At 47.1% G+C, this 12,096-nt stretch overlaps 1 protein-coding gene across 1 annotated transcript in view; it reads left to right on the top strand.

Annotated features, from left to right (window-relative positions):
• The window catches only part of LOC132389144 (asialoglycoprotein receptor 2-like), a 61,818-nt gene that overhangs the window by 37,113 nt on the left and 12,609 nt on the right, over positions 1-12,096 (top strand). The window contains exon 5 of the mRNA XM_059961599.1: positions 11,776-11,888. Within this exon, the coding sequence (XP_059817582.1) occupies positions 11,776-11,888 (113 nt within the window). The remainder of the gene's footprint in view (positions 1-11,775; positions 11,889-12,096) is intronic.

Here is a 12,096-nt window from a genome sequence, read left to right as displayed (position 1 = left end):
GTGAAGCAAATGAGGTTGAAGAAAAGCAAAAGCAGGCTGCACTCTTAGGTTTGGTGGCTGACAATTTTCATTTAAAAACTTTACAAAGTTATGGAAGTGACTTGAATTGAATTCACATTGTCTTTCATTACTTACAATCTATAAGGCTTTTTGGAGTAATTTAGTTTTCATTTCATTGAGAACCAGTGAGGGTTTTATTTCCCAACTCTCTACACCACATTCTAGTCCAGTTGGTGGCAGTAATGCACCTTTTAGTTGGCTGCCAACCGCCAGTAAAAGTTTGATGAAGAAGAAGGGACCAGAGAGCAAGGCCAATTAGAGATCTACGACAACGCTGGAGGAGTTACAGATTTCAGTGGCTGAGATGGGAGAGACTGTTGCCGGGTGCTTTACCAGTTGCAGCTTTGTGGAGAGTGGCAAAGAGAAAGCCACCGTTGAGGAAAAACTCACATGAAATCTCAGCTAGAGTTTGCCAGCAGACATGTGGGAGACTGAAGTCAGCTGGAAGAAGGTTCTCTGATCTGATGAAACCAAAATTCTTTTTGTTTCTTTTTGCTATGTTTGGTGTAAGCCAAACACCGCACATCACCAAAAACACACCACCCCTACCGTGAAGCACGGTGGTGGCTGCATCATGCTGTGGGGATACTTCACTCCAGCAGGCCCTGGAAGGCTTGTGAAGGTAGCGGGTAAAATGAGTGCAGAGAAAGACAGAGAAATCCTGGAGGAAAACCTGACACAGTGGGCTAAAGTACTGCGACTTGGGAGAAGATTTGTTTCCCAGCAAGACAATGACCCCAAGCATAAAGCCAAAGCTGCACAGCAATGGACTAAAAACAACAAAGTTAATGTCCTGGAGAGGCCCAGTCAGAGTCCAGACCTCAATCCAACTGAGCATTTATGGCTGGCCTTGAAAAGGACTGTTCACTCACAATCACCATGCAATCTGACAGAGCTTGAGGAGTTTTGTAAAGAAAAATGGTGAAAAATTGCAGTCTCCAGATGTGCAAAGCTGATGGAGACCTATCCACACAGACTCAAGGCTGTAATGGCTGCCAAAAGTACATCGATAAAATACTGACTCGAATGGAGTGAATAATTATGCAAACTATTGTTTTGTGTTTAATAATTATAATAAATTTAGACCAATATGTAGAAATCTGATATCACTTTGATACAAAAGAGTCTTTTTATGTTGATCAGTGTCAAAAAAAGCCAAAATAAATCCAATGTGATTTAATGTTATAAAACAATAACACATGAAAACTTCCAAGGGATGGGGGCGATGGGGGGGGAGGGTTGTGAATACTTTTGGTAGGCACTGTATATAGCTGGGAGGCCTAACACTTTTGCACAGTACTGTGTTTGCTTCCAACCCTACCTCTGGCAGCATATTCCGGCACCCAACACATTATCTGTGTAAAAAAACAATAATTCGCCACGCACATATCTTTTGAAGTTACACCTTCCCACCTTACGTGCATGTCTCTTCGTATTAGACATTTTGACACTGGAAGACAGATACTGGCTATCTACTCAATTCACACCGCTCATGATCATGTAACCGGCTATCAGGTGTCCCCTTGGTGTCTGCCTCACCGAAGAAATCACCCCAAGTGACCCTATCCACTCCTCATCACACCAGAGAAATCACCACAAGTGTCTCTATCCACTCCTCGTCACACCAGAGAAAGCACCCCAAGTGTCTCTATCCACTCTCGTCATAACACAGAAATCACCCCAATTGTCTCTATCAACCCTTCATCACACCAGAGAAATCACCCCAAATGTCGCTATCCTCTCCTCATCACACCAGAGAAATTACCCCGTGTCTCTATCCACTCCTTGTCATAACAGAGAAACCACCCCATGTGTCTCTATCCACTCCTCATCACACCAATCACCCCAAGTGTCTCTGTCCACTCCTCGTCACACCAGAGAAACCACCCCAAATGTCTCTATCCACTCCTCATCACACCAGAGAAATCACCCTCTGTCTCTATCCACTCCTCGTCACACCAGAGAAATCACCCTCTGTCTCTATCCACTCCTCGTCACACCAGAGAAATCACCCTCTGTCTCTATCCACTCCTCATCACACCAGAGAAATCACCCTCTGTCTCTATCCACTCCTCGTCACACCAGAGAAATCACCCTCTGTCTCTATCCACTCCTCGTCACACCAGAGAAATCACCCTCTGTCTCTATCCACTCCTCGTCATAACAGAGAAATCACCACGTGTCTCTATCCACTCCTCGTCACACTAGAGAAACCACCCCACGTGTCTCTATCCACTCCTTGTCACACCAGAGAAATCACCCCAAATGTCTCTATCCACTCCTCATCACACCAGGGAAATCACCCCGTGTCTCTATCCACTCCTTGTCATAACAGAGAAATCATACTAAGTGTCTCTATCCACTCCTCTTCATGACAGAGAAACCACCCCAAGTGTCTCTATCCACTCCTCGTCATAACAGAGAAACCACCCCAAGTGTCTCTATCCACTCCTCATCACACCAGAGAAATCACCCTCTGTCTCTATCCACTCCTCGTCATAACAGAGAAATCACCCCGTGTCTCTATCCACACCTCGTCATAACAGAGAAACCACCCCAAGTGTCTCTATCCACTCCTCGTCACACTAGAGAAACCACCCCATGTGTCTCTATCCACTCCTTGTCACACCAGAGAAATCACCCCAAATGTCTCTATCCACTCCTCATCACACCAGAGAAATCACCCCGTGTCTCTATCCACTCCTCGTCACACCAGAGAAATCACCCCAAATGTCTCTATCCACTCCTCGTCATAACAGAGAAATCACCCCGTGTCTCTATCCACTCCACGTCATAACAGAGAAATCACCCCGTGTCTCTATCCACTCCTCGTCACACCAGAGAAAGCACCCCAAGTGCCTTTATCATCATGACAGAGAAATCACCCCAAGTGTCTCTATCCACTGTTCGTCACACCAGAGAAATCACCCCAAGTGTCTCTATCCTCTCCTTGTCATAACAGAGAAATCACCCCAAGTGTCTCTATCCACTCTTCATCACACCAGAGAAATCACCCCAAGTGTCTCTATCCTCTCCTTGTCATAACAGAGAAATCACCCCAAGTGTCTCTATCCACTCCTCGTCACACCAGAGAAATCACCCCAAGTGTCTCTATCCACTGCTCATCACACCAGAGAAATCACCCCAAGGGTCTCTATCCACTCCTCGTCATAACAGAGAAATCACCCCAAATGTCTCTATCCACTCCTCATCACACCAGAGAAATCACCCCGTGTCTCTATCCACTCCTCGTCACACCAGAGAAATCACCCCAAATGTCTCTATCCACTCCTCGCCATAACAGAGAAATCACCCCGTGTCTCTATCCACTCCACGTCATAACAGAGAAATCACCCCAAATGTCTCTATCCACTCCTCATCACACCAGAGAAATCACCCCGTGTCTCTATCCACTCCTCGTCACACCAGAGAAATCACCCCAAATGTCTCTATCCACTCCTCGCCATAACAGAGAAATCACCCCGTGTCTCTATCCACTCCACGTCATAACAGAGAAATCACCCCAAGTGTCTCTATCCACTCCTCGTCACACCAGAGAAAGCACCCCAAGTGCCTTTATCGTCATAACAGAGAAATCACCCCAAGTGTCTCTATCAACTCTTCGTCACACCAGAGAAATCACCCCAAATGTCGCTATCCTCTCCTCATCACACCAGAGAAATTACCCCGTGTCTCTATCCACTCCTCATCACACCAATCACCCCAAGTGTCTCTATCCACTCCTCGTCACACCAGAGAAACCACCCCAAATGTCTCTATCCACTGCTCATCACACCAGAGAAATCACCCTCTGTCTCTATCCACTCCTCGTCACACCAGAGAAATCACCCTCTGTCTCTATCCACTCCTCGTCATAACAGAGAAATCACACCAAGTGTCTCTATCCACTCCTCATCACACCAATCACCCCAAGTGTCTCTATGCACTCCTCGTCACACCAGAGAAACCACCCCAAATGTCTCTATCCACTCCTCATCACACCAGAGAAATCAGCTTCTGTCTCTATCCACTCCTCGTCACACCAGAGAAATCACCCCAAGTGTCTCTATCCTCTCCTCGTCATAACAGAGAAATCACCCCAAGTGTCTCTATCCACTCCTCATCACACCAATCACCCCAAGTGTCTCTATCCACTCCTCATCACACCAGAGAAATCACCCCGTGTCTCTATCCACTCCTCGTCACACCAGAGAAATCACCCCAAATGTCTCTATCCACTCCTCGCCATAACAGAGAAATCACCCCGTGTCTCTATCCACTCCACGTCATAACAGAGAAATCACCCCAAATGTCTCTATCCACTCCTCGTCACACCAGAGAAAGCACCCCAAGTGCCTTTATCGTCATAACAGAGAAATCACCCCAAGTGTCTCTATCCTCTCCTCGTCATAACAGAGAAATCACCCCAAGTGTCTCTATCCACTCCTCATCACACCAATCACCCCAAGTGTCTCTATCCACTCCTCGTCACACCAGAGAAATCACCCCAAGTGTCTCTATCCACTGCTCATCACACCAGAGAAATCACCCCAAGGGTCTCTATCCACTCCTCGTCATAACAGAGAAATCACCCCAAATGTCTCTATCCACTCCTCATCACACCAGAGAAATCACCCCGTGTCTCTATCCACTCCTCGTCACACCAGAGAAATCACCCCAAATGTCTCTATCCACTCCTCGCCATAACAGAGAAATCACCCCGTGTCTCTATCCACTCCACGTCATAACAGAGAAATCACCCCAAATGTCTCTATCCACTCCTCGTCACACCAGAGAAAGCACCCCAAGTGCCTTTATCGTCATAACAGAGAAATCACCCCAAGTGTCTCTATCAACTCTTCGTCACACCAGAGAAATCACCCCAAATGTCGCTATCCTCTCCTCATCACACCAGAGAAATTACCCCTTGTCTCTATCCACTCCTTGTCATAACAGAGAAATCACACCAAGTGTCTCTATCCACTCCTCATCACACCAATCACCCCAAGTGTCTCTATCCACTCCTCATCACACCAGAGAAACCACCCCAAATGTCTCTATCCACTGCTCATCACACCAGAGAAATCACCCTCTGTCTCTATCCACTCCTCGTCATAACAGAGAAATCACCCCAAATGTCTCTATCCACTCCTCATCACACCAGAGAAATCACCCTCTGTCTCTATCCACTCCTCGTCACACCAGAGAAATCACCCTCTGTCTCTATCCACTCCTCGTCACACCAGAGAAATCACCCTCTGTCTCTATCCACTCCTCATCACACCAGAGAAATCACCCTCTGTCTCTATGCACACCTCGTCATAACAGAGAAACCACCCCATGTGTCTCTATCCACTCCTCATCACACCAACCACCCCATGTGTCTCTATCCACTCCTCATCACACCAATCACCCCAAGTGTCTCTATCCCCTCCTCGTCACACTAGAGAAACTACCCCAAGGGTCTCTATCCACTCCTCATCACACCAGAGAAATCACCCCAAATGTCTCTATCCACTCCTCGTCATAACAGAGAAATCACCCCGTGTCTCTATCCACTCCACGTCATAACAGAGAAATCACCCCAAGTGTTTCTATCCACTCCTAAGCACACCAGAGAAACCACCCCAAGTGTCTCTATCCACTCCACGTCATAACAGAGAAATCACCCCGTGTCTCTATCCACTCTCGTCATAACAGAGAAATCACCCCAAGTGTCTCTATCCACTCCTCATCACACCAATCACCCCGTGTCTCTATCCACTCCTCGTCACACCAGAGAAAGCACCCCAAGTGCCTTTATCGTCATAACAGAGAAATCACCCCAAGTGTCTCTATCCACTGTTCGTCACACCAGAGAAATCACCCCAAGTGTCTCTATCCACTCCTCATCACACCAGAGAAATCACCCTCTGTCTCTATCCACTCCTCGTCACACCAGAGAAATCACCCCAGGTGTCTCTATCCACTGCTCATCACACCAGAGAAATCACCCCAAGGGTCTCTATCCACTCCTCGTCATAACAGAGAAATCACCCCAAATGTCTCTATCCACTCCTCATCACACCAGAGAAATCACCCCGTGTCTCTATCCACTCCTCGTCACACCAGAGAAATCACCCCAAATGTCTCTATCCACTCCTCGCCATAACAGAGAAATCACCCCGTGTCTCTATCCACTCCACGTCATAACAGAGAAATCACCCCAAATGTCTCTATCCACTCCTCGTCACACCAGAGAAAGCACCCCAAGTGCCTTTATCGTCATAACAGAGAAATCACCCCAAGTGTCTCTATCAACTCTTCGTCACACCAGAGAAATCACCCCAAATTTCGCTATCCTCTCCTCATCACACCAGAGAAATTACCCCTTGTCTCTATCCACTCCTCGCCATAACAGAGAAATCACCCCGTGTCTCTATCCACTCCACGTCATAACAGAGAAATCACCCCAAATGTCTCTATCCACTCCTCGTCACACCAGAGAAAGCACCCCAAGTGCCTTTATCGTCATAACAGAGAAATCACCCCAAGTGTCTCTATCAACTCTTCGTCACACCAGAGAAATCACCCCAAATTTCGCTATCCTCTCCTCATCACACCAGAGAAATTACCCCTTGTCTCTATCCACTCCTTGTCATAACAGAGAAATCACACCAAGTGTCTCTATCCACTCCTCATCACACCAATCACCCCAAGTGTCTCTATCCACTCCTCATCACACCAGAGAAACCACCCCAAATGTCTCTATCCACTGCTCATCACACCAGAGAAATCACCCTCTGTCTCTATCCACTCCTCGTCATAACAGAGAAATCACCCCAAATGTCTCTATCCACTCCTCATCACACCAGAGAAATCACCCTCTGTCTCTATCCACTCCTTATCATAACAGAGAAATCACCCCAGGTGTGTCTATCCACTCCTCATCACACCAGAGAAATCACCCTCTGTCTCTATCCACTCCTCGTCACACCAGAGAAATCACCCTCTGTCTCTATGCACACCTCGTCATAACAGAGAAACCACCCCATGTGTCTCTATCCACTCCTCATCACACCAACCACCCCATGTGTCTCTATCCACTCCTCATCACACCAACCACCCCATGTGTCTCTATCCACTCCTCATCACACCAACCACCCCATGTGTCTCTATCCACTCCTCATCACACCAATCACCCCAAGTGTCTCTATCCCCTCCTCGTCACACTAGAGAAACTACCCCAAGGGTCTCTATCCACTCCTCATCACACCAGAGAAATCACCCCAAATGTCTCTATCCACTCCTCGTCATAACAGAGAAATCACCCCGTCTCTATCCACTCCACGTCATAACAGAGAAACCACCCCAAGTGTCTCTATCCACTCCTTGTCACACCAGAGAAAGCACCCCAAGTGCCTTTATCGTCATAACAGAGAAATCACCCCAAGTGTCTCTATCCACTGTTCGTCACACCAGAGAAATCACCCCAAGTGTCTCTATCCTCTCCTCGTCATAACAGAGAAATCACCCCAAGTGTCTCTATCCACTCCTCATCACACCAGAGAAATCACCCCGTGTCTCTATCCACTCCTCGTCACACCAGAGAAAGCACCCCAAGTGCCTTTATCGTCATAACAGAGAAATCATCCCAAGTGTCTCTATCCACTGTTCGTCACACCAGAGAAATCACCCCAAGTGTCTCTATCCTCTCCTCGTCATAACAGAGAAATCACCCCAAGTGTCTCTATCCACTCCTCATCACACCAGAGAAATCACCCTCTGTCTCTATCCACTCCTCGTCACACCAGAGAAATCCCCCCATGTGTCTCTATCCACTCCTCGTCACTCTATCTATCCACGTTGCTTCTTTCAGGAAACAATGTCCCTAGAGAGTTACGTCTCTGCATTAACAGTGCCCTGTTAGTCATCGTCTTCTCTGGTTAAACTTCCCAAAAGTGTAATACCCTACTTTTCGAGTCATCTTGTCCATGCCAAACTGTTATTCTGCCTTGTCCCATTGACCCACACTGGACCATACCCCTCCCATCCATGTACAAACTTCTCTAAAATGCTGCAATCAAACCCACATCCCCACTTGCGTGGGCGACTCGTTCCGCAGTTGCACCACCCTCTGCGTGAAGCAATTCTCCCTCAGGCTCCTCTTAAATATTTCACCTTTCCCCTTAACCCAATTCTAGTCTCACCCAACCACCGTGGGGTTTGCTCATATTACTCTATCTATACCCCTCGTAATTTTGTTTGGCCCCATCAAATCTCCCTTCATTCTCTTTTTTTAAATTTGCCACTATCATAGTCATAGAAAAGTACAGCACAGAAACAGGCCCTTCAAAGGTACACTTAACGTCAGCGATGTACATCCTGAAATTCCTTTTTGGCCCACCTGGTCCCCTCTGAAACATTTAAGCTGCCCACTCCCGTCAGCCTGCACTGGGACCATGGCCCTCCATACCCCAAACATCCATGTGCCTATCCAAACTTCTCTTAAATGTTGAAATCCAACTTACAAGCAACAACTGTGCTGACAGCTCATTCCACACTCTCACCACCTTCTGAGTTGCCCCTCATATTCCTCTTAAACAGCTCACCTTACACCCGTAACCCATGACCTCTGGTTGTTGTCCCACCCAACCTCAGTGGAAAAAGACAGCTTGAATTTACCCTAACCACCTTATCAAATCTCCTCTCAATCTTCTACATTCTAAGAAATAAAGTCCTAACCTATCCAATCTTTAAACTCAGGTCCTCCAAACCAACTAACATTTTTGTAAGTCTTCTCTGCGCTCTTTCAGTCTTATTTACATCTTTCCTGTAGGTAAGTGACCAAACCTACACACAATATTCCAAATTAGGCCTCACCAACATCTTATACAAATTCAACATAACATTCCATCTCTTGCACTCACTAGTTTGATTTATGAAAGCCAATGTGGCAAAAGCTTTTTTTAATGTGATGCCACTTTCAATGCATTATTCCCCTGGATTCCCAGTTCCCTTTATTCTACCACACTCCTCAATGCCCTACTGTTCACTGTATAAGACCTACCCTGGTCTGTCCTACCAAAGTGCAGCACCTCGGACTTACCTGTGTTAAATTCCATCTGCCATTTTTTTAACCCCTTTTTTCCATCTGGTCTAGATCCCACTGCAAGCCATGATAACCTTCCTCACTGTCTACTATACCCCCAATCGTGGTGTCATCTGAAAATTTGCTGATCTAGTTTACCACGTTATCGTCCAGATTGTTGATATAGATGACCAACAATAACAGACCCAGCACCGATCTCTACAGCACTTCACTAGTCTCGTGTCTCCAGTCAGAAGGGCATCCATCTACTACCACACTCTGAATTCTCCCACAAAGCCAATGTCTAATCCAAATTCCTACCTCATTCTGAATGCCAAGCAACTGAACCTTCTTGAGCAACCTCCCATGTGGGAGTTTGTCAGATGCCTTGCTAAAGTCCCTGGAGACTACATCCACTGTTTGCCTTCATCCACTTTCCTGATAACTTCCTCGCAAAACTTTATACCTATCATGCATGAAGCCATACTGACTGCCCTTACGAGGTCCTGACGAAGGGTCTCGGCCCGAAACGTCAACAGTGCTTCTCCCTATAGATGCTGCCTGACCTACTGTGTTCCACCAGCATTTTGTGTGTGTTGTTGTTTGAATTTCCAGCATCTGCAGATTTCCTCGTGTTTGTCCTGACTGCCCTTAACCTGTCCATGTTATCTAAATACTCATATATTTCTTAGATTAAATTCATTTCTGTCCTGATGAAGGGTTTCTGCCTGCAAAGTCAACTGTTCACTCTTTTCCACAGATGCAGCCTGACCTGCTGAGTTGCTCCAGCATTTTGTGTGTGTACCCTGGGGATGCTGTCCTTTAACTTAACAGCAAATTTCACTTCATCGTTGAAATGTTCCCACAACCCATGGACACACTTTCATCTCCTGTTCTCAATACTTATTGCTTATTTATTACTTCTTACTTTTTATATTTGCACAGTTTGTTGTCTTTTGCACCCTGGTTGAACACCCAAGTTGGTGCGGTCTTTCATTGTTTCTATTACAGTTATTATTCTATTACAGATTTATTGAGTATGCCAGTAAGAAAGTTATTCTCCACGTTGCATATGGTGACATATATGTACTTTACTCTGAACTTTGATCTCCCCGAACTGCAGTTTCAAATTAAAATACGATTATCACTGACCACGACATCTCGTCGCCCTTCCTGCCTATGTCATTGGTATGACTTCCCTGAGTTAAATTCTGTGTGCCTCTCCTGTGCCCACTTCCCTGGTTAAGATAAATCCTGACTTAAGCCTAATCAGCCTTCTGCACTGTCTACCACACCACTAGTGGCAGTGTCACCTGCTAATTTCCTGATCATTATGTCTACCACTTTTTTATATACACAAAAGTTTGCTCCAACGATTATGCCATCTTAGCAATATACGATATAGAGGATTTCATAAAACACACTATTTACAGTTTGAAATTAAAAGTTGGTTCTCTCTGTCCACAATGCACTCGAGCGCCTGGGGGGCCCTTGGTACCCATGGACGTTGCATTCTCCTTCTCCAGGGACACCTGGCTGCGGGCATAACCCAGTCCTTGCCTGGACCCATGATGGCAGCCTAGCTCTCACCCCGGATCTTCCAGAGAAACCCCTCTGCTCGCGGGGTGTTAGGTGCAGTTCCATTTCCGGGGGATGGTGGGGTGCTGGGTGCTGGTACCACATTCAGCTTCACCGTTGCTCTGTGGAGCCTGGCCCTGCGTGAGGCAGCTCACCTTCTGTACGGCTGGAGAGAGGGTGTTCTGTAGGGACGTGGAGCCTCCCTCTTCCTCTGTCCCTAGCAGAGCGACAGCAAAATGTGCTGGGCCTGCCCCGAGCAAAACCTCGGCTGAATGAGTCTTCAGTGGGATTGAGTTCAAGAGCCATGAGGTAATGTCACAGCTCTACAAAATTCTGGCTTACTATGTTCAGTTCTGGTCACCTCATTATAGGAAGAAGTGGAATTGTTACGGAGGACACAGAGGTTTACCAAGATGCTGCCTGGACTAGAGAACGTGCTGCATGAGGATAGGTTGCGGGAGCTCGGGTTTTCTTTATAGAGTGAAGGAGGATGATAGGTGACTTGATAGAGAGGAGTACGAGGTGATAAAAGGCTTAGATCGAGTGGATGGCCAGAGACTTTTTCCCAAAACGGAAATGGCCAATACCAGAGGAGTGTAGAAGAGGTCAGAGGCAAGTTTTCTTTTCTCACTCAGAGAGTGGTGGGCACCTGTCACGCCCTACCTGGTGTAGTGGTAGAGACAGGTATGTTAGGGTCATTTAAGAGTCTCTTAGAGAGGCACATAAGCGTGAGGAGAAAGGAGGCTCTTACTGAACATAGTGAAAGGCTTGAATACGGGAAACATTACGATATTGTGGGCCGAAGGGCCTGTACTAGACTGTACTGTTCGTGCTTTATGTACAATACTTAAGGTGTATGTATTTGTCTCTGGCGTTAGCAGTTAGTAGTTTCACCGGCAGCAAGGAGGAGGAGGACATTGAGAAATGAGGGGTAGGGAGGGGTTGACGGGGCTGAGGAGCGTCGATCCCTCTGCCAGCACCGCTCCGCTGGCGCTTTCCGTCCCGGCCGCTGGCGGGCTTGCCTTGCAGTGGAATGGCTTCCTTTTCTTTTCTCTCTGCCGTTTCAGCAATTTGTGGCGGAGCACAACGCCAGCCGCGCCTACTGGGTCGGAATCAAGGACAGCCCGCTGGAATTGACGTGGACCTGGGTGGACGGAACGGTCCTGAAAGACGACTTAACGTGAGTGACGGGCTGAGGCGCTCCGCGGGTATCCGCCCAGGAACACAGAGCAAAACAGGCCCTGCAGCCCAAACTCAGTAAAGTAGTAACTCAATGCCCAACTGAACCGATCCATTCTGCTGAGCTAAAGTAGTGATTATAACATCCTTATAGAGCACTTCCATACAGACGATGTCGTTCAAAGTGCTTTTCAATGGGGTAAAGTGCA

The sequence above is a fragment of the Hypanus sabinus genome, unplaced genomic scaffold, assembly GCF_030144855.1.
Source record: "Hypanus sabinus isolate sHypSab1 unplaced genomic scaffold, sHypSab1.hap1 scaffold_483, whole genome shotgun sequence".
Taxonomy (NCBI): Eukaryota; Metazoa; Chordata; class Chondrichthyes; order Myliobatiformes; family Dasyatidae; genus Hypanus; species Hypanus sabinus.
The sequence above is the reverse complement of the archived record's forward strand: the minus strand, read 5'-3'. Positions and strand labels throughout refer to the sequence as shown.